Source organism: Mytilus galloprovincialis, chromosome 3 (assembly GCF_965363235.1).
Source record: "Mytilus galloprovincialis chromosome 3, xbMytGall1.hap1.1, whole genome shotgun sequence".
Taxonomy (NCBI): domain Eukaryota; kingdom Metazoa; phylum Mollusca; class Bivalvia; order Mytilida; family Mytilidae; genus Mytilus; species Mytilus galloprovincialis.
The window spans coordinates 6,024,734-6,048,937 of record NC_134840.1 but is presented as its reverse complement, the minus strand read 5'-3'; the positions used below and the strand labels follow the sequence as shown (position 1 = coordinate 6,048,937).

General features: G+C 30.8%; 1 protein-coding gene across 23 annotated transcripts in view; it reads right to left on the bottom strand.

Moving 5' to 3' along the window:
• The window catches only part of LOC143067039 (inositol 1,4,5-trisphosphate-gated calcium channel ITPR3-like), a 152,194-nt gene that overhangs the window by 88,735 nt on the left and 39,255 nt on the right, over window positions 1-24,204 (bottom strand). For 22 of the 23 annotated variants that reach the window (XM_076239986.1, XM_076239992.1, XM_076239978.1 and 19 more), the window contains exons 4-17: window positions 22,508-22,594; window positions 20,290-20,367; window positions 16,131-16,211; window positions 15,499-15,602; window positions 14,984-15,071; window positions 14,429-14,516; window positions 11,513-11,769; window positions 10,950-11,028; window positions 9,824-9,906; window positions 5,443-5,568; window positions 3,988-4,038; window positions 1,753-1,833; window positions 1,258-1,316; window positions 547-676 (exon numbers count right to left, since the gene is read on the bottom strand). In XM_076239986.1, coding sequence (XP_076096101.1) covers window positions 547-676; window positions 1,258-1,316; window positions 1,753-1,833; window positions 3,988-4,038; window positions 5,443-5,568; window positions 9,824-9,906; window positions 10,950-11,028; window positions 11,513-11,769; window positions 14,429-14,516; window positions 14,984-15,071; window positions 15,499-15,602; window positions 16,131-16,211; window positions 20,290-20,367; window positions 22,508-22,594 — 1,392 coding nt within the window. Of the gene's footprint in view, window positions 1-546; window positions 677-1,257; window positions 1,317-1,752; window positions 1,834-3,987; window positions 4,039-5,158; window positions 5,242-5,442; window positions 5,569-9,823; window positions 9,907-10,949; window positions 11,029-11,512; window positions 11,770-14,428; window positions 14,517-14,983; window positions 15,072-15,498; window positions 15,603-16,130; window positions 16,212-20,289; window positions 20,368-22,507; window positions 22,595-24,204 lie in introns of those variants that run through there. The other variant, XM_076240004.1, reaches the window with a different exon arrangement.

Here is a 24,204-nt window from a genome sequence, read left to right as displayed (position 1 = left end):
TGTTATTTGATATTTCATTCATGTCTTTTTATTGAAAAGCATGAGGAAATGTTTTAAATGGCATGTTGAGTAGAATCTTAACATGAAAATAAACTCAGATATCCATGTTAACTAGTACTAGAGAAAAAGATTGCAACCTCAGTCAAAGCTGATATTGCAGAGGTTCTGCTGTACAGCTTATATTAATAAGAAGATGTGGCATGAGTACCAATGAGACAACTGTCCATCCAAGTAACAATGTGTAAAAAGTTAACAATTATATGTAAAATACCAGCTGCCTTCAACACAGAGTCTTGGCTCACACAGAACCGCAAGCTATAAAGGGCCCCCAACATCACTGGTGTAAATCATTAGATCCTTTTTGTTTTAATGCTCTCAAATATTTTTTTTGCATTCTAAACTTATATCTATAGTATACCTATTGTTGGTTTTTCTAAGAAACATGGGAACAAGGAAATCAGCATTTTTTTTTTAACATTACTCAATGCATTTTCACAAGAAGGTGTGACTGAACAGCATGTACAAGATATCACACATAAAGCTTACCTCTTTGTACTCAAACTGTGATAGGAAGAAGTCAATGTACTTGGCAATATACAGTTCATTCTTTCTACTATCTCCCTTCAAGTAGGTATACAATACATCATATGCCTCCACAAATATCCTTGTTAAATGACTGAAATGATAAAATAGATCAACATTACATCATATGCTTCCACAAATATCCTTGTTAAATGACTGAAACGATAAAATAGATCAACATTGATCATAAACGTATAGAAATATCCTTATTTATTATCCAAAAATAGCTCTATATGGTCCTTCAAATTCAACTTGTCCATTAAACCATATGTATGCCCTACTTGCACTGTTATATTTCCATGTTCAGTGAATCAAGAAATCTAGGTCAAAATCCCAACTTTGCATATGTTTTTAAAAGTTAACATTCTAATGTACAGGATTTTCAAGTTAATGAGACCTAAACTTTACGGTAACTATAATAAATAGAAACTTTCATACAGGACAGACACAAAAAGACCAAATAAATAAATGTCCCCTTCTACTAGTCTTGATATTAATGATTTTTACTGGGCCTATAAATTCTAGTTTTTCCTTCTTTTAAACCATCTTCATTGAAGTTAAACATGAGGTCAATGTCCCTTTAAGTTTATGAAAAATTCAACCTTGAAAAATATAGTCAAGACAAAGTGACCTTTGCCAGACTCAAAGAATTACAAACATTTTATAAAAACTTACTGTTGATCTGCAGTTCCTCTGAATGGGATCTGTAACAGGTAGACTAGTAACTCCACTATCTGTGAATCACAAAACAAAGTAAGAGATAACTGAACTGTGTTTAAACCTTGACCTACGTGAAACTTGAGTTTTACTGTCGCAAATTGAGTTAACCAATCAACATGTAGCAATGTCAATGCATTAAACTTGTCAGCTTCAATGAGAGACAGACAGGTAGAAAGGGATGCTGTTGTATTGTAATCCCAGTCAGCAATACAAAATAATTGTATCTTACAAGCTGACATTCAGTAAAGTGAAATAACTGCATTTTTCTTTTGTATCTGTCATTGAAAAACTAGTGCAAAATATCTCCATTTTATAGTATTTTGTATCGAAAATTCATATTTATGTCTTCACATCTTTGTGTTCTTCTGCCTTTTCTTTTTTTAGCAGGGATATCATTTCACAAATATTAAAGTTCCATTACAGCATCTTGTAAATGATATCTGTACCTACCCTGAGATTTCTCATTAGTTTCTGTCGGTTTTTGTTGGGTAAACTATCAACAATCATAAAGTCTTTCAGTTCTGACAATGCCTGAAAAATAATTCATTACTTACATTGTAATAAATATCAACAAGAATGTGTCGATGGCACTATCATTTTCTATGTTCAGTGGACCCTGAAATTGGGGTTAAAATTTGAATTTTGCATTAAAATAAGAAAGACCATATCATAAAAGGAACATGTGTACTAAATTTCAAGTTGATAGTACTTCAACTTCATCAAAAACTACCTCAACCAAAAACTTTAACCTGAAGCAGTGATGAACTAACGGATGCACAGACCAGAAAACATTATGCCCCTTTACTATCGTAGGTGGGGCATACAAATATATTTCATTTTTTAATATTAAATCGAAATCTGCCTCATGTTTAATGATATTAATTTGATCCAGTATACTTCTAGAAAACACATGAAGTGTAACCACAATGTCTCATGTCCTCAAATTACTCATGTTACTGGGAATGAATAAACCCGAAAAAATGAGGTCAAGGACATTATATCTTCATCAGAAAGATATCTAAACATCTAATATTTCTACAGACCAAATATATTTGACATATACACAGGACAATGTTTTTTGCTTTCTGGATAAAAAAAAAAGAGTTATATTTTAGACATCATATATATACACATTCTATTTTGCCTAGAATTGAATACAGTTATATAAATTTAATCTCCCAAAGCCAAATCACATATTTATTCTGATGTTATTCTGAAGTATAGCAGATTTCTAAGCATGAATCTTCTGCGTGTTCTGATATTTGAAAAATTAAAAACATATGACAAAGACTAACACAATTAGGAGATAACTGTTCTGTATTGTACACTTAGCCGTTATTCCAATTCTGATGTAAAATTAGCAAAACATGCCATTTTCAAGTCAAAAAACAGACATAAATTGAAAATTTAAGGAAAAGTTGTGTTAGTCTTTTGTATATTAGTTTATTTAGATGCAGCATCTTATGCATACAAATTTCTAAAAAATCTAAAACACTGTGCAACTTTATTAACTTTGCCTTATTACAGACAAGAGTGCACACACTGAAATGTCTCGCCTTCTTTACTAATCATTGATATTATGTTGATAGTCCTAAGTATAAAGCTTTATTACAACTGTCACATAAACTTAACATTAACCAAGTAGCTAAACAAAGACCAATGAACCATGAAAATGAGGTCAAGGTCAGATGAACCATGCCAGGCAGACATGTACAGCTAACAAAGCTTCCATACAACAAATATAGTTGACCTATTACTTATTATAGTTTAAGAAAAATAGACCAAAACACAAAAACTTAACACTGTGCAATGAACCGTGCAATTGAGGTCATGGTCAAATAAATCTGCGGGACTGACATATAGATCATAATATATTTCCATACACCTAATATAGCTGACCTTTGGCATATAAAATTACATAAAAAGACCAAAACTTAAAAACTTAACTTTGACCACTGAACCATGAAAATGAGGTCAAGGTCAGATGACATCTGCCCGCTAGACATGTACACCTTACAATCATTCCATACAACAAATATAGTAGACCTATTGCATAAAGTATGAGAAAAACAGACCAAAACACAAAAACTTAACTATAACCACTGAACCATGAAAATGAGGTCAAGGTCAGATGACACCTGCCAGTTGGACATGTACACCTTCCAGTCCTTCCATACACCAAATATACTAGCCCTATTGCTTATAGTATCTGAGATATGGACTTGACCACCAAAACTTAACCTTGTTCACTGATCCATGAAATGAGGTCGAGGTCAAGTGAAAACTGTCTGACGGGCATGAGGACCTTGCAAGGTACGCACATACCAAATATAGTTATCCTATTACTTATAATAAGAGAGAATTCAACATTACAAAAATTCTGAACTTTTTTTTCAAGTGGTCACTGAACCATGAAAATGAGGTCAAGGACATTGGACATGTGACTGACGGAAACTTCGTAACATGAGGCATCTATATACAAAGTATGAAGCATCCAGGTCTTTCACCTTCTAAAATATAAACCTTTTAAGAAGTTAGCTAACGCCGCCGCCGTAGCCGCCGCCGCCGGATCACTATCCCTATGTCGAGCTTTCTGCAACAAAAGTTGCAGGCTCGACAAAAAGACCATTAATGTGTAAAGAATATTCATGCATAGCTTTTAAAAGTTGTATTACTGTTACTAACCACAACAGCATCATGGGTCATTTTAGCATTCAGCTGGACACCATCTTTTTTCTGAAACAAAAAATAATAGTAGGATGTGAGTACATAGAAGTGATAAGAATTTAATTATGTAAAATTATGAAATCTAAAGAAGATAATTGAACATCACAAAAAATAACCCAACATTAGTGTTGACTGGTTATTGATCAGAAGAGATAAACTACTTGGAAGACTACTTTGACACAAAGACCCCCTGTAAACAAAAATGACACAAAGACCCCTTGTAAATAAAGATGACACGAAGATCCCCTGTAAACAAAGATGACACAAAGATCCACTGTAAACAAAAAAGACATAAAGGTCCCCTGTAAACAAAGATGACAATGGCCCCCTTTAAACAAAGATGACATAAAGGCTCCCTGTAAAGAAAGATGACACAAAGACCCCCTGTAAACAAAGATGACACGAAGACCCCCTGTAAACAAAGATGACATAAAGACCCCCTCTAAAAAAAAGATGACATAAAAGCCTTTCTGTAAACAAAGATGACACTAAAGCCCCCTGTAAACAAAGATGACATGAAGATCCCCTATAAACAAAGATGACACAAAGACCCCCTGTAAACAGAGATGACACTAAAGCCCCCCTCTAAGAAAATATGACACAAAGACCCCCTGTAAAAAAAGATGACACTAAAGCCCCCTGTAAACAAAGATGACACAAAGACCCCCTGTAAACAAAGATGACACAAAAAAAACCTGTAAACAAATATGACACAAAGACCCCCTGTAAACAAATAAGACATAAAGCCCCCCTGTAAACAGAGATGACACTAAAGCCCACTGTAAACAAAGATGACATAAAGTCCCCCTGTAAACTAAGACAAAATACATAACACATATAATTGTTTCTATGTTCTGACAACATAACACATATTACTGTCAACTCATATTTGCCAAATTGCTATATATTTAATTTATATTTCTGAGGGGAAACATTTTACTATACCTTATTACGTGAGCAATTCTCTTTTAAACAAACTGATAAGTTTTTCAAAAGCTTTAGAAAAAGAAAAAAAATAGAATTCAGTGCTTGCGAGAAAACTAGAACAAATGAAAATGGCTTTTAAAAAAACCCAAGTTTTAACAAGATGAAATATGTGATAAAATATTGTCATTTGCCTGCCACTTACATCTCCTATAAGCTTTTGTATGAATGGTACCATGCCTGCCATGTAATCAAATATTTCTACTAGATACTTACATCTCCTATAAGCTTTTGAATGAATGGTACAATGCCTGCCATGTAGTCAAATATTTCTACTAGAAACTTACATCTCCTATAAGTTTTTGTATGAATGGTACCATGCCTGCCATGTAGTCAAATATTTCTACTAGAAACTTAAAAATCCTATAAGCTTTCGTATGAATGGTACCATGCCTGCCATGTAGTCAAATATTTCTAACAGATACTTACATCTCCTATAAGCTTTTGTATGAACGGTACCATGCCTGCCATGTAGTCAAATATTTCTACGAGATCTGAGGACACTCCTTGGATAGTAAAGGCATCATCATACTGTTTCTCTTCTATTGTACTTATCTACAAATTATCAAAACACAAATGAACATTTTGAATATGGTAAGTTAAGACTGCAGTGTTTTTTTAACATTACTTTGTTTTATATTGCTAAGCCTTATTAAATTTGATTTCTTTCAAATTTGACAAATGCGCCTTTTCAACATTGAAAACAAGAATATAAATAACATGTCTTTTTTGTTTATCTATTCTTGCTGATCAATTTTGCTTTTTGTAAGTCTTCTTTATCTACTAAATTTCTTGTCAAAAAGGCAAAGAAAATGTTAACAAGAGTGCACACGCTGAAATGTCTCGCCTTCTTTACTAATCATTGATATTATGTTGATAGTCCTAAATATAAAGCTTTATTACAACTGTCACATAAACTCATCATTAACCAAGAAAACTAACATTGATAAATAAATTAGGAAAAACAGACCAAAACACAAATACTCAACACTTTGCAATGAACCGTGAAAATAAGGTCAAGGTCAAATAAAACCTGTGCGACTGACATATAGATCATAAAATATTTTCATGCACCAAATATAGTTGACCTATTGCATATAGTATTAGAAAAAAGACCAAAACTCAAAAACTTAACTTTGACTACTAAACCATGAAAATGAGGTCAAGGTCAGATGACAGCTGTCAGCTAGACATGTACACCTTACAATCATTCCATACACCAAATATAGTAGACCTATTGCATATAGTTTTAGAAAAACAGACCAAAACACAAAAAATTAACTATAACCACTGAACCATGAAAATGAGGTCAAGGTCAGATGACACCTGTCAGTTGGACATGTACACCTTACAGTCCTTCCACACACCAAATATATTAGACCTACTGCTTATAGTATCTGAGATATGGACTTGACAACCAAAAATTAACCTTGTTCACTGATCCATGAAATGAGGTCGAGGTCAAGGGAAAACTGTCTAACGGGCATGAGGACCTTGCAAGGTACGTACATACCAAATATAGTTATCCTATTACTTATAATAAGAGAGAATTTAACATTACAAAAAATATTGACTTTTTTTTCAAGTAGTCACTGAACCATGAAAATGAGGTCAAGGACATTAGACATTTGACTGACAGAAAGTTCGTAACATGAGGCATCTATATACAAAGTATGAAGCTTCCAGGTCTTCCACCTTCTAAATTATGAAGCTTTTAAGAAGTTAGCTAACGCTGCCACCGCCACCAGATCACTATCCCTATGTCGAGCTTTCTGCAACAAAAGTTGCAGGCTCGACAAAAATCATGGTTACTGGTCAATAAATCCTATATAGTCATCTGATGATTTCATCTTTCTGACAAATTCATAGATCTTGTTCTGCTGATAATTTTCCTTTTTCAGTGGCTGTATATCTATTATGATTTTGAGGATCATCATAATGAGCAAAACACAATAAATGGTAATATTCCTAATTTGGGGCAATTACTCACTGAAGAACTCAATCAACACCTTTAACTATCTTGTCTTGCTGATTATATTTTCTATCTAAAGTTTTTAATTGTTTTCAAGATAACAGTAACCGATCTATTTTCAGCCAGATCTGCCATGTTGGTTGGTGGCTGGGATCATCAGTCACATTTGATTTTGGTCAAGTTTGGTTAAATTTGGCCAAGCAGTTTCAGAGGATAAGATTTTTATAAAAGTTCATGGACAAGTGGTGAGAATAGCTTATTTCGCTTTTCAGGCCAGGTGAGCTTAAAATTGAGTTGCTTTAATTCAAAGTGTAATGAATTAAAAAAATCAAATAAAACAAGCTGCAATGTTTTTTTTTAATTCAAACCAACTAAATAATTGTAAAAACCAACAAAATGATAGTTTCACTCTCTATCTACAAAGACATATAAGATTTTAGATCTGAAATGAAAATGAAGCTCAATAAATTGTTTTATATAATGCATATCTATCATAATGATGAAAAAGGCAAATAAAATATTTCAGTGTACAGAAAAAAAAACACTCATGCAAATGAGTAAAAATAAAACGAAGATATCATGCATATAGAGAAAAAAAAGAATACTTCCTGACAGATAAATTACAAGACACATAGACTTACAAATCCACTGTAGGCTTTAGCATGCTTGTAGGAAACAAGATCATATTACAATATCTGATGACTTCCTGTTCATATCATATCTAGAGAGCAGCTTTTATGCTTAATTTTAATCATTACTTCATTTTTCAAATAAAATGCTTTGCTGAGTGCAGCCTGATATGACTGCAGATATTTTAATCATTACTTCATTTTTCAAAAAACTAAATAAACTTTCAAATTAAATGTCATTTACTCCTTTTCATCTTTTATTGGAATTCTTAAATATGACATAAACAGAGTTGATGGTGGTGTATGAACAACTGATTCTTATATTTACACATTGTATTTGTTTGTTCTCTTTCTGTTGCACATTGTGTTTTCTTTTAATTTAATTAACACATTGTTTTTTGTATCCTCTCTATTTACACATTGTGTTTTTTTTCTTTCCTAGGAACCTTCCCCTCTCCCAAAAAAATGTTTACTCAACAACTGTCCATACAACAGGTTTTGGTTTACAATATGGATTGAAGAAAGGGGTCCTTCAGGATGTGAGAATTATGGTAAAATGTAAGTGTGTGGATTACATTAGATTTATTTATATAATGAACATTAGGATCACAAAAGAAATTAAATATATATATAAAATGTTACTGTTAGTAACCTATTACTCCTGATTTAGTCAAACACAAGCAAATTTTGACAAACTTTCTCCAAAAGACAGAGTACAAAAGTACTGTTTAATCAATATTCTATTAATTTGATAATGTTAACAGTAATATTTAAGGTTCCCTACTTACATACATACCTGTTGTAATCCCTACAGAAATTTACATTTATACAGCATATATCTTATACCTAGGATATAAAACAATACCATGGCAGGCCAGGCATAGGTCATAACCCATACAGATATTTACATTTATACAGCATATATCTTATACCTACCCTACAGATATTTACATTTATACACCATAAATCTTATACCTACCCTACAGAAATTTACATTTATACACCATATATCTTATACCTACCCTACAGAAATTTACATTTATACACCATATATCTTATACCTACCCTACAGAAATTTACATTTATACACCATATATCTTATACCTACCCTACAGAAATTTACATTTATACACCATATATCTTATACCTACCCTACAGAAATTTACATTTATACACCATATATCTTATACCTACCCTACAGAAATTTACATTTATACACCATTTATCTTATACCTACCCTACAGAAATTTACATTTATACACCATATATCTTATACCTAACCTACAGAAATTTACATTTATACAGCATATATCTTATACCTAGGATCGAAAACAATGCCATGGCAGGCCAGGCATAGGACATAACCCCTACAGAAATTTACATTTATACACCATAAATCTTATACCTAGGATATAAAAAAATCCAGGCCATGCATAGGACTGTACGGTTTTCTTGCACAGTAGCATTACATGAACCACTTATCTTTGAAATTTATCGAAAAACAAAATATTTACAAGATTTTTAAGTTAATGCAAACTATTTTGTTTCCTAATTGTTAAATTAACTTTTCATATGTCCTGTACACTTTAAATGGTCCACTTCTTAGAATATTGTGGACAGTAAAATGTGTTTGTTCATTCATTCCAGGATAAACAAGTTAATTTCAAAGAAATGAAAAAAAGGTAAATGTGCCTATAGTAAGACATCTGACTTTATGCTTGAAAGGAAGCTTAAAAAGAATATTTTGAATTATCTGTCTATACATAGAAAGAATGTTAATATTAGAATGATTCTATAAACTAGATTTGTATTGCATTATATTGTTTTGGTATTTGTTTTACAGTTAATCATACTATGAGTATGATCTCCAATCTGACAGAAAAATGTAAGTTTACCAGTTATTAATATTTATAACAACTTAGGCTTACAACTAGAGTAAGTTTTCAGTTGTTGCTTCTCAATAAAGCTGTTGTACCTCTTCTTGACCCTCTTGAAACATGGTAAAAATGTCAGCTTTTGACTTTTCTCTAAAAGAGCAGAGTTTTCTGTCTCTACTTAGAGTTAGCATTAACAGAAATGAAAGATACAATTTCAATTATAAATTTAACACACATTTGGTCAAGTAATAGAATTCAGTTAACACTGGCCAATCTAAAATATTAATTTCTGATGATTAATGTATATTAAAACAACAGACAGATAAACTCACTTGTTTTAAAGTAGCAGTGCTCCATTTCAATGATCCCATTGAGCTATCCTCTTCTTGCTGTGCACATTTTCTAACATAATCAACTGTAAAAATAACAATTGACGTTCATCATTTCTTTTTCTTAAAATAATTTCATCTATTCCAAAGGCACATATAATTTCAGATCAAGATATCAGTGGAGAATAGATTTTAACCTAGCCCTATAGGTGGCTGTCCCAAGTTAGGATCTTCGTCAGGAGTTGATGTTGTATGTTAGGGTTTTTGTCCACTTCAGTCTTGTGTTTTAATGTTGGATAACCTGTCTTCTGTGCTAGAGGCAAGATATATTGACCTTTCAAAAGTATATGATATTACTACCAGTTTTTATTGGAGAAGGAATGACCCAAAGTATTAGTATAGTGTTAGATTATAGTCTACGTTTTTCTTGTTATCTTTACACCCAATTCTTTGCCTTTTTAAGTTCTCTATTTAAAACACTGAGCTCTAGAATTTCCAAAAATATGTGAGTCTGTTTTTCCAATAAAAAAACATAATGTTACCAGTGAGCCAATATCTTCAATGCAGTAAGATGAAACTGTAAAAGTTGAACCAAGGACATGATATACAAGTATATGCATACATATCAACAAATTTGTCCAGAAGTCAATTGAAATTATTGTTTTGTTCAGCTTTTACATGTTTAAGTACCAGTCTTTGTAAGAATCAGGCAATTTATGTAAAAATAAAAACATGATCAGAAAGAACCCACCGAGCTAATCATGCTATTTATTACTTACCATCATCCTGAGTTAAAAATTATTATTCTTTTGTTTGTGTGTGTCTGGTAATATCAAATAACTTGGTTAGAAAATTGGTTAGAATGATAGCAAATTACAGAGTTATCTCCCCTTTTTCGTTAATTCCTAGAGCATTTCAACCAAATTGTATCTTCTATTACCAGAAAAAAACGGAAATGAATGTTATTTTTGTGCATAACTACATATTATGAACTGAAATCATTGTCAAATTGGGTGGGTTTTTTTTTGTCATGTTTTCACCACTGCCTGATTCTTAGGCAGACTGGCACTTAATATCTAATAGAACAACTTGTGAGAGGTGTATTTATACATGTTTATCTCTGTATTACCTGTTAAAGCATGAAGCCATCTCTTTGATACTACATGTTCTATTCTACAATAACTATCCAAAGGTACTTCATCATACTCCTGCAATTAAATAAATATCTCCCTTAAATAATTACTACAAACTGACCAGTTGTGTTGATATTTTTTTACTGTTATGAAAAATTGAAAGTTAATATTGATTCTTAAACTAAGCAACAGTAATTTCATTTCGTTGTCAATATAATGGCATTTTTTGGGAATGTAATACAAGTAAGAGGTTTAGCTAGCTATAAAACCAGGTTGCTCCACTATTTTATACCTAAGAAATTGTCTGTACTAAGTCAGGAATATGACAGTTGTTATTCATTTGTTTCTTGTGTTTGAGCTTTTAATTTGCCAATTGATTTTGGACTTTTTTTTATTTTTCCTCAGAGTTCAGTATTTTTGTGATTTTACTTTTTACTAGATTTGTGTTTTGATATGATACAAATAATCATAACTTGATAAGCTCTCTCTTCATATAAAATATGACAACTTAAAAAAGTCCAAAACATAATTTTCTGCATGTAAATAAAACCAATATTACCCTGATAACTGGATGAATCCTGAATACTGTATTTGGGTCCATATGGTCACCTGTTAAGGTCACCTTCTGTAATGCTTTGTCTACTGTTAGATACTTCCGTGAACACATGTGTATAATTCTGCATTGCTGTTCCCACTTGAGTACCCCACCATCGATGGGACCAGTCTGAAGCTCTATCTGCCAGTAAGTTACAGCTGATGTACTCGGGAATAATGTCTTCGGATTATTCTGATCCATTGGTCTCATTCTCAGATGTACTGTAAGTAAATTCAAATTATTGCTTTTTTTGTAAAAATTTAAAACAAAAATTCAATGTCAACATTGTTGTTTTACACCACCAAAAATTCCTTTGTTTTTTTTTCCATAGTTTACCTAATTTAAGAGTAATTTTATTTTATTTTATATTGCTATTATTGAATTTAATGTCAAACACATTAGATATTTTTTGTGATGTTTTTATTATTGCAAAATTTTGACTGGCTTAGTATTTTATTAGTTTGAATTCCTAATGTAAATTCTTATCACATTTTACGCATGCATTTCTGATTACAATAATTAATCTCATATCTATGTTTGTTGATAATAGCACACAAAGTATTATAGAATTGAGAAAGAAATTTGCGTCAAGGAGACAACAACCCCACAAAAGAGCAGTAAACGGGCCAAAGCAACCAATGGGTCTTCAATGTTGTATGAAAGTCCTGCACCCAGAAGCAGGCTTGAGCTGGCCCCTGAACAATAAGATATGGTTCAGCAGAAGGATGCCATACTATACTTTAGTATCATGCCATCATAAACAGGAAGAACATAACAATATCATGACAAAATGACTACAGTTGATATCATTTCCAAATGTAGGTCTAAAGTTGTGAGTATCACAAAGCTTCTGAGAAACGTTATTCATGCAAAACACATTCCTCAGTTAACAATAATATTGCAAACTCTCTTTTTTGTTATCTGATGGAGAAATTCGGAATACTAGCACCAGATGCAGAAATAAGAAAGTGCCATGCCTTTTGCCATCCCACATTATGATGTTTTAGAACATAATTTATGGGACTTTTCATTGAGTCAAAGTTAAACCAAACTTCTAGATCAGCCTTTCAGAGTTTTGTAACATTCATTAAATATGAGCAGTATATAGTGCTCCCTGTTTACCTACCATTACAGGTGACCATTTTATTTTTTACATTGATCCACTCTGTAAGAATAGTCAAAAGGCATGATACGATCAAAAAGTTATAGATGGTATACCCTACTATTACTTGGTGGCAATAACCACTTCCTATATCATGCAGGGTATTAATAAATCTCAACTTTTTGTTTCAAGGAACAGATGGCCCATTACTTCAAATGTGTTTAAACAACATGTTATCAACAGCCATTTTCTCACCTTTCATTGATCTAATACTGCAGTTTGTACTTTTTTGACACATCCTGTTGGTTGTTTTTGATGCAGATAGTTCACTTGCAGAAATGAGGATGATTATCTGAACTGCTCATTAACTGATGCTATTGAGATCAGTTTAATACATGATCAATTTGTGTTTAAACTAAGAACATCTAAGACTTTTGGAGTAGGAGCATAAATAAAATGATATATATGGACCAGTTGGCACTAAGTATAAGTACCCGGTACTTGAAGTATCTCTTAGAAATGATAAATAAAATGATATATATGGACCAGTTGGCACTAAGTATAAGTACCCGGTACTTGAAGTATCTCTTAGAAATGATAAATAAAATGATATATTTGGACCAGTTGGTACTAAGTATAAGTACCTGGTACTTGAAGTATCTCTTAGAAATGATAAATAAAATGATATATTTGGACCAGTTGGTACTAAGTATAAGTACCTGGTACTTGAAGTATCACTTAGAAATGATAAATAAAATGATATATTTGGACCAGTTGGTACTAAGTATAAGTACCTGGTACTTGAAGTATCACTTAGAAATGATAAATAAAATGATATATTTGGACCAGTTGGTACTAAGTATAAGTACCTGGTACTTGAAGTATCTCTTAGAAATGATAAATAAAATGATATATTTGGACCAGTTGGTACTAAGTATAAGTACCTGGTACTTGAAGTATCTCTTAGAAATGATAAATAAAATGATATATTTGGACCAGTTGGTACTAAGTATAAGTACCTGGTACTTGAAGTATCTCTTAGAAATGATAAATAAAATGATATATTTGGACCAGTTGGTACTAAGTATAAGTACCTGGTACTTGAAGTATCACTTAGAAATGATAAATAAAATGATATATTTGGACCAGTTGGTACTAAGTATAAGTACCTGGTACTTGAAGTATCTCTTAGAAATGGGAGCCTTACACATTTTCCTTTATTCTTTTTACAGTGATTTTGAAACAAGGCCATTTTCTACAGAAACTTTCATTTAATAACTACTAAAAAGACAGCTTCTAATCTGTCTTGTTTATAGCCAAAGTAAGTTGTGTGGTCACTCATAAAGAATTGGTGCCACTACTTCAGCTGCACTTGGAGTTTAAAATAATAGGATGCAATTACTTGGTCAATAGTCCTGCAGGGATCTCCACAGCCTTATGAATTAACTTTTTCGTACATGAACAGAGATTTTACTACTTGTTTTGAGAATTTTTATTTTACTCATATTTTATAGTTTTAAAAGTTATATATTAAGTTAAATTTTCTTTTAAATGAATGAGTAGCCCCAAGAAATCCATTAATGAATTATATTTTTAGTCATCCATTGTAGTAAGATAAATTTTTATGTATTTTTATGAAACATTTAGAATTTTGATACAAGTCTATGATTTAGTATGATTAATAATAAGAGTATTTCTTTCATATGTGTTGTGTATAAATAGTTAAATAATTTGCATCTCTTTATCTCTTTGTAGTTATAAATTAAAATTAATCTAACCATCCTCCAAGAGTTCATCATCGAAAAGTCCTTCAGCCACGAGGTAGGCCTCCATTTCTTTATGGTAAAATCTTATGATATCACCAACCTTTAAAATACGAAATAAAAACTGTTAAATTTCATCCAAAGTCTACAATAAGGGAATAAATACTTTGCATATAGATGAAATTGTTAGACATTCAGAACTTAATTCAGAAATAGCTGTGTCTACAAATTTATAGGGATGTAAAAAGAGATGTAAATAAGTATACTTTGTATGTAGTTGAAAAACGCTTCATAATTAAAACTTAAACTGTCAAACACAATTTTATAAAACTACAAAAAATTATTCAAATAGTTATCAATACATTTTAATGAGAAGGTGTAAGACTTAAGTATTGAAAACTATCAGTAACAAACCAAAAATTATGAACTAATGTGGATAGTAAGTAATGGGGATAGTAACTAATGGGGATAGTAACTAATGTGGATAGTAAGTTTTATTTATGTTTGCTTACCCTGACTTTGTTGTCATCTTCTATATGGGGATAGTAAGTTTTATTTATGTTTGCTTACCCTGACTTTGTTGTCATCTTCTATATGGGGTTTGTACTTCCTATACACTGTAAATCCTGTCTGCTGCACTGATAAATTCAACTCAAAACTGAAACAGAAAAAAAACTCTTCTGACAGTTTTGCTTTTTCTCAGCTAAAATCCAACCAAACTTAATTCCTCAAATAGTTATATAAGCAAAAGACAGTTTTGAAAAGTTAATTTTCATTCATTATCTAATGATTCATAAAAACTGTCAATATAAATATACAATTTTATCTGATTTTTTTTTAGATTTACAACTTTGTAACAAAAGAACTTTAAATTTCAACCAACATTATCTTTGAAAATTTTGTAATACTCAAAACCATGTATCATGAAATTTATTTTTTCCATATAACTAAAAATGCTCTTATTAAATTTTTTCCATAATACATTTTATGCAATTAAAAGCTTCTTCAATCATGTTGGAGTTTGATTTATCAAAACCCTTTTCTTTAAATATAATTTTACATGTTCCTTTACATTCCTAACTTACCTTTTAGAGTACACAGACATCGGTCCTAGGAATGCTTTACTGACATGAAGGAATGACCCAGGAGATTTCATACTCTCCAACACGATCTGATCATCCACTTGTACCTACAAATATTGCATCAAAATTACTTACATCTATATGCATTGTCGTTAGATACATTTCAGTACCAAATCTATATTTTTCAGTAGAAAGGATTAATTAGAGTTCATCTTTTTTATCAAAATATACATAAGAAAATCTTTCTCAGATCTGCATATATAGCATCAAGACTGCTGCTGCTGGAAAGATCACTATTTCGAGGAGTCATGTTAAAATTTCAGCAGTCCTTTTCAGTAGGCAATAATTCATTGTTAGATACCAAACTGAACGGTAAAAATATCCATTTTTGTAGAACATGTGTTGTTGTATTGCTCTATATCATTTATCTTAATGTTATCTTTCCTTTAGTCAGGTACGATACTAGTAAATTTTTTTTTGTTAAATGATATTTTTTTGTATGTTGAGTATACATGTTCCTGAATGGTATTATTTCTATCTTTTGAAACATTGAAAACAAGCAGAACATCTATATTTGACTATAGTATTCAAATTGCACGAGATGACAAATTATAGTTAACAATACATGTACCTACCACATCTCCTTCTGCTTTGACCTTGTACCTGGGCATGATCTTAAACTGGCAATGTTTGGCATTACTTTCCAACAACTCAACCTAATTAAAAGAAAATATTTGGCATTACTTTCTATATACTTAACCAAAATGTTTTGTACTTTATTCCACTAACCCAACCTAATAAATCTCTCTCACCTTAAAGACACCCTTGTAGATTTCGAAAAAGAGCAGGCTAATGCCACTACAAGGCAGCACTCATACCCACATGGAAAGGGGTTAATATAAGTTGCAAAACTTGTTTCCCAATGCACTGTAAATAAATATGTTTAAACTAATAAATAGAAAATAGCTCTTTCTAGTAAAAAACCTTGCCACCTTTAGATCTTTAAAGTTTTGAATGGTTAGGGTATAATTGAAGTCAATCATAAACCACTTCTATTATTTTATCTATCAAACTTCCACCTGAAAAATCTAAGGAACGTGAAATGTTGCTGCAGGTGCTATCTTTTTTTGAAAAAAGTTGTTGTCCAAAATTCAATAAAATTCCTTGAAGATTTAACAAAGTTATTGATGTTTGAAATTCTTTAATCTCAGAGAGCTTCAATGTTGACAAAGCAGACAATGGAATAAAGGATGGATATGACTATGTCTCAACTTCATAACAAACTTTTGTGGCAGGTGAGAAAGAAAAAAAAGAGAACAATTAAAATTCTGTATATGCAATAATCATTACATATCTTACAGTTAGTTTTATTCTTTAGTATTTCTTAATCAGCCTTACAAACCTTTTGATTTTTTTTTATACATGAAAAATTTCTTGTAAATCATCATTTCAATAGAAACGGCTATTCACGGTAGCAGTTAAGATCAGCAAATAAAACGTATTTAGCAGAAAACAACTTCTTCCTGAAAACCCGTACAATACAATTAACCTTTTTTTTTTATCAAACATAAATATCTGTACATAATTTAATTTTGGATGTAACATGTCTTCTGATTGGGTGACGTTATTTTGTTATCAGGCCATAGACATAATTTAGTCATGTGACCATGACGTCATCAACGTTTTTTGGTGGTTTTCTATGGTTTAAAATGGAATTTAGAATAAAATTATAAGAAATGACTGTAATATTTTTTTCTGTCTACTTATTCGAAATAACATAAAAAAATGTGGTACACACTGTTAAATAACCTGCTACGCGCGTTATTCAGTGTGCACCATATTTTTTATGTTATTTCTTCTAGACAGAAAAAATATTACAGTCATTCCTTAAATAAGCTTGTGGGATGTTAGCATATTATGTATAGCGTCTTGACTTTAAGGTTCTTCATCCTGTTATTTCAAAATGAACCTTTAAAGTCAAGACATATACATAACATGCTAACATGCCATAAACTCCTTATTATGTATCATATATATGACACTTTTTGTTATGACTGCAGTCAGATGTAACATGTAAATACAGATGTAAACCTAATAGAATGAAATATGATACGTAGGATAATCTATATCTCTTTTCCTGTTACCAGTCTTATAAATCAATATCTAAGTGAATAGATTCATTGTTCAAATTATTTCATCTGTTATATTCTATAAGTCTTCTTGTTAAAAGCTAATTATAACAATGAAGTGGTGATGGCTATCAAAATTAGGTTGATCCTATAACATTTCATTATTTTTCACTCACTTTTTTTAAATCTAAAACAATTAAAATTGAAGCATATTATTTTCCAGGATGTCAGATAATCTATAGATTGGCACATACTGTGGATTCATATTATTCATGGGATACCAATTTTCGTGGTTTTAGAGGGAACAGGTGAACCACGCATTTAAATGTTCAACGAAGTACAAATTTTCTATCAGGCCGTATGTAGACTTTGGCAAAACCACGAAGTAACATATCCATGAAAATGCAAATTTTCCGAAAATCCACATAAGTACAGTCCCTGGTGTATTGTTCACAGTCTTAGATATTCGTTCTTTTTTGCTGTATATTAACATATGGTAACATCTTTTATGTATTGTGTTGCGTTTCTAAATAATTTTCCTGAGGTATGGGGATCACAATTTTCTAGTTTCAACTGGTATGGGAATCACAATTTCCAGTGATATATAAGATGTAACTCATAAAGTTAAAGCTAAAGAGAAAATATATTGCAGTTGTTTTAATTACATTATTTAAATTTCAAACTTCTGGTTAGCTAAAACAACTTATAAAACAATTTGTATGTAAATATTCATTGAGTCTATGACTAGTTTATTTATTCATGCCATACAAGTTTATATGAAATATTTATTTCATTGTCTCTATAAACTAGTTATTTCATCCCTTTACCAACTTAAACTTGATTTAGTTTTACAATGAGTCGATTATGTCTACTTAATTTTTGATGAGGATTGTGTAAGGCCATCTGATGATCTATACAAGGTAGATCACTGCTAGGGTAGACTGACACTAACTATTTAATTTTGTCACCTTTTACTTCTATCCCTTGATTGTGAGAACCTAGATGGCAAACATCCTAACTGATTATTTAAATACCTCTAACAGCACTATTATCTTAACTCATCCATATATAGCTAATGGCATTTCTCTTATCTAAATCCTTTTAGAATAAATATATCTAAATCTATAATATAACTTATCTGATATTATCATTTGGTGTGTAAGCCAAACTGTTTTTTGGCATACAATATTTAGGTGGTCTCATTTTATTACTTGCCAAAATATGCATCTGTCTTTTCAAAAGTCGGCCAATGCCGTTTGTCATAACATATGTGATTGCAAGCAAATTTTTTTCGATTCTTTTACATACATATAAAAGTGTTTGGCTACGAGTCTTCCTGATGAAGAGTTAGACAGTATAAATTACAGAAAAGCGCATTGGATGCATAAGATTTACAAAGTATTATTTTCATTTTAACTTTTTGTCCATCATAACATTTATGTTTCAAGCATTTTATAGGCAGTCAACACATGCTTTAGGTCACTGTGCAAGTATACCAGTACTAGGATTCCATATAAAATTATTTGTTTTTAAATTCAAACATTCATAAAGTAAGCCAAAACTTTATCTGTAATTACCTATTACATTATTTAACATCAATTCCATGTTTAGGTAATAAACAGACAGATAGAAGACAGAGCGATAGGGCCATATATATTATTCAACCATAATCAAACTTTAAAACCAAATAAATTTCTATGTTTAAATTTATGAAGTAAAAATTAAAGGTGAAATTATTCAAAACAACCTCATTCTCAATCTTGACCTTTTTAAGGTCAACAACTCTGAACTCAATATATTTTACAGTAACTTTGATAATGGAAGACACTTTAATGATTTGAATTATTGATTCAGGTTCAATATAAACAAAGCTGATAGCACAGTGAAGTCTTTCATGTAGAAAACCATTATAATTGATGCTCATGGTATCAAAATACAAATTACAAAAAAAATCAAGACCCACATTTTAATATAAGCTAATGATACATAATATACTCTAAAATATTACCAATGCTTGAATAATCTAAATTATTGAACACAATCATCATTATTATGAATATCAAAACTTTCATTTGTTCACATTATGGTTTACAGAGTATCTTGATATCAGACAAAATATTGATGTATTTTATGTTTTACATTTTAATACTCATTAAAAAAAAATTCTTACCGGGTATTATGGGTATCACATTAAAAGTTTTTTTTAAAAATGCTATTTTTACAATTCTTTGTTCATAAATGTGCTAAAAAAATGATTCAAACATAATGTTTAGAGTATATTGATTCTGATTGTGATAGTATAAACATATTGAAATGATAATTATTTTTATGCCTTTCAACCACTTGTTAACAATAAATAAAAGTTACAACTTGTACACCAACAGTTATATTTTGAAAGTTAAAGTTATAAAGTTGAAGTTAACAATTGATGCTTCATCAGTATAGATTGGATAGATTTTTTGTTTGATAGAAATAAAATTAAGTTATGAGTAAAATTACTGGTAAGCTGAGGCTTCATCTTTCGATAATGCTGATATAAAAAATAAAGACAACTCTCCACCAGAGACAAGACAAATGTGAACTATTTTAGTTTCATCAATGTTCAGATAAAGACATTATTCTCATGCATACTAGTAGACTTCAACCAACTTAGTTGAATACTTACAGCCATGTTGTTACTTTCTGTCGACGATGTTTTCGTGGTACTAACATGGATATATTTCTGTGTGAATGAATGTTGTAACTGTAAAATAAATCATACAAATCTTTACTATTAAAATAAAAGTTAAAATAAAAGTATATCATTAAAAATAATTTGATAAAAATAAAATCATTATTTTAAAATATATACACATATACCTTCATAGTAATTATTAGTTCATTAATTGATGAACATTTTACAAAAAGAACTCTGCCTTTCTCAGTGTTTCTATCATGTTGATCACTGACAGGCTATATCTTCTAATTGAGCAGAATAAGACTTGTTCAATTGTTAGGTTGTTGTTTTCTTATTATAAGAAAATATCGTAAGAAAACAGCAACTTGACAATTAAACAAATCTTACTCTACTCAATTACTTTGGAAATTATAGAATGAATTGGGTTATTTTTTTAATAACAAAAACATATGTTGGGCAATCATGACATCCCAACATTTATCTCTAATTTGGCATTAAACTTAGAAAGACCATATCATAGAAAAACATGTGTAGTAAATTTCAAGTTGATTGGACTTCAACTTCCATCAAAAACTACCGTGACCAAAAACTTTAACCTGAAGTAGGACAAAAAGATAAATAGATGGACAGATGAACTGGCAGACGGACGAATGAACAAACAGACACACAGACCAGAAAACATAATGCCCATAAATGAGCCATTAAAATAAATTATAATAGTTGAACTTGAAAAAATGAAGTTAAAACCAAAGCGGTTACTTATTTACTGCAAGTTGTCAAATCTATTCATATTTTGAAGAGATCTGAATTAACCAAAATTTCATTTGTTTTTAAATAAAACTTATAAATCTTTTCAAGTCAACATTTCAACTGAGTAACATTAATATCAAAATTTCTTTTTTAACATGAACAGTTGCAAAAATTGGGTCTGGTTATAATTCAAAGATTTTCTGTCATGATAAATTTAAAGTGAGACGAATGAGTTATAATTTTTACTCTTCAATGTAATTAATAACTGAATAAACAGTTACATTTTTACAGTGATACATGTATTTGAAGATTGCAAATACCCATATACATACAGGAGACACTTACAGGAAACAGTGGAAGCCAACAAAAAAATATTTTAGAAAAGATTTTTGACATGAATAAAAAATTGTATATTTTCTACATGTAGTTTGAGAGTCAGCTGATTATCAGGACACAGGTAACTAGATATCTCCAAAACAAACATTTAAACCCTCAATTCCATTACAGTCACGATTCTTATTGTTGAAATTAATTGTCTGTTAAATGTATTGATATATTATGACCTTTCCACAAGTTGAATTAATTGATTTTGCATTTGAGGTTGAATATTTATATGAGAAGAAAAAGGCTATATGTTGGCAGTTATTCATTTATATAAAGAGCATAGTATGCTGCCATTCTAATGTTCATTTAACATAATATTTATATTTAGACATAACTTGTTTACCTCTACATTCAAAAAGTTATTGACTCTTTTAATCTCCATAAATCATTTCTAATGCTTTTGTAAACTTTTAGTATATATCTTATCTGATTTTACAAAGATTTCACAATTAGTTGTAAAAAGTAAAAGAATCAGTAATAATTAGGTCACATAGTTTTCAGTTAGATATCACATGAATTTGTGTTCTGCAAGACAAATATGTTCATTTCAAAGAAACAATGTGACCTTTAAAAGGTAGTTTATGCATTACTAAAAATACAAATTTGTGTGAAAAAAGGATATTTGTAAAAGAAAACAGTATAAAATAGAGATCATATATTGTTTACATAAAACTTATTATATAAAACAAGAATATTTGTCTTGATTGGAAACTTGGGGCCACAGTATACTATTTCTGATTATTTTTGCTGGACCAAGTTTCTATTTAGCAAGGAAACTAAAAAAAAAATAGTCGTCACGAACTCCTGTGAAAATGTCAAGGTGACCTAAACATGACTGTTACTTTCTTATTTTGTAGTGTAAGCAATATTGTACAATAAATTATGTAATAAAAAATATTTTATGGTTGAAAATAAGTTTAGAACAATCTTAAATATCTATCACATGCATAAGTTATCAATATCCTGTTTCCATTTCATTAAATGTGAGTAAAGGATGGGTCTTAAGAGTACATTTACATTAACACAAGTATTGACATATGCTATGATCCCATGTAATATTATTTTACCATACCTGTATAACTTGTCCGTAAACCACCTTTTTGCCTTGCTGTCTTTTTTGTTCAAGATTATTGTCATCATTTTCAGAGTCTGCAGCAAGCTGTGAATATAAATGAAGAAATTATTGAGCTATAAACCATAACATTACATAAACTAGAGGCTCTAAAGAGCCTGTGTCGCTCACCTTGGTCTATGTGACTATTAAACAAAGGAAGCAGATGGATTCATGACAAAATTGTATTTTGGTGATGGTGATGTGTTTGTACATCTTACTTTACTGAACATCCTTGCTGCTTACAATTATCTCTATCTATAATGAACTTGGCCCAGTAGTTTCAGTGGAAAATGTTAGTAAAAATTTACAAATTTTATAAAAATTGTTGAAAATTGACTATAAAGGACAATAACTCCTTAGGGGGTCAACTGACCATTTCGTTCATGTTGACTTATTTGTAAATCTTACTTTGCTGAACATTATTGCTGTTTACAGTTTATCTCTATCTATAATAATATTCAAGACAATAACCAAAAACAGCAAAATTTCCTTAAAATTACCAATTCAGGGGCAGCAACCCAACAACGGGTTGTTCGATTCATCTGAAAATTTCGGGGCAGATAGATCTTGACCTGATAAATAGTTTAACCCCATGTCAGATTTGCTCTTAATGCTTTGGTTTTTGAGTTATAAGCCAAAAACTGCATTTTACCCCTATGTTCTATTTTTAGCCATGGTGGCCATCTTGGTTGAATGGCCAGGTCATCGGACACATTTTTTAAACTAGATACCCCAAAGATGATTGTGGATAAGTTTGGATTAATTTGGCCCAGTAGTTTCAGAGGAGAAGATTTTTGTAAAAGATTACTAAGATTTACGAAAAATGGTTAAAAATTGACTATAAAGGGCAATAACTCCTAAAGGGGTCAACTGACCATTTTGGTCATGTTGACTTATTTGTAAATCTTACTTTGCTGAACATAATGGCTGTTTACAGTTTATCTCTATCTATAATAATATACAAGATAATAACCAAAAACAGAAAAATTTCCTTAAAATTACCAATTCAGGGGCAGCAACCCAACAACAGGTTGTCAGATTCATCTGAAAATTTCAGGGTAGATAGATCTTGACCTGATAAACAATTTTACCAATGTCAGATTTGCTCTAAATGCTTTGGTTTTTGAGTTATAAGCCAAAAACTGCATTTTACCCCTATGTTCTATTTTTAGCCGTGGCGGCCATCTTGGTTGGTTGGCCGGGTCACCGGACACATTTTTTAAACAAAATACCCCAAAGATAATTGTGGCCAAGTTTGGATAAATTTGGCCCAGTAGTTTCAGAGGAGAAGATTTTTGTAAAAGATTACTAAGATTTACGAAAAATGGTTAAAAATTGACTATAAAGGGCAATAACTCCTAAAGTGGTCAATTGACCATTTCGGTCATGTTGACTTATTTGTAAATCTTACTTTGATGAACATTATTGCTGTTTACAGTTTATCTCTATCTATAATAATATTCAAGATAATAAGCAAAAACTGCAAAATTTCCATAAAATAACTAATTCAGGGGCAGCAACCCAACAACGGGTTGTCCGATTTGTCTGAAAATTTCAGGGCAGATAGATCTTGACCTGATAAACAGTTTTACCCCATGTCAGATTTGCTCTAGATGCTTTGGTTTTTGAGTTATAAGCCAAAAACTGCATTTTAC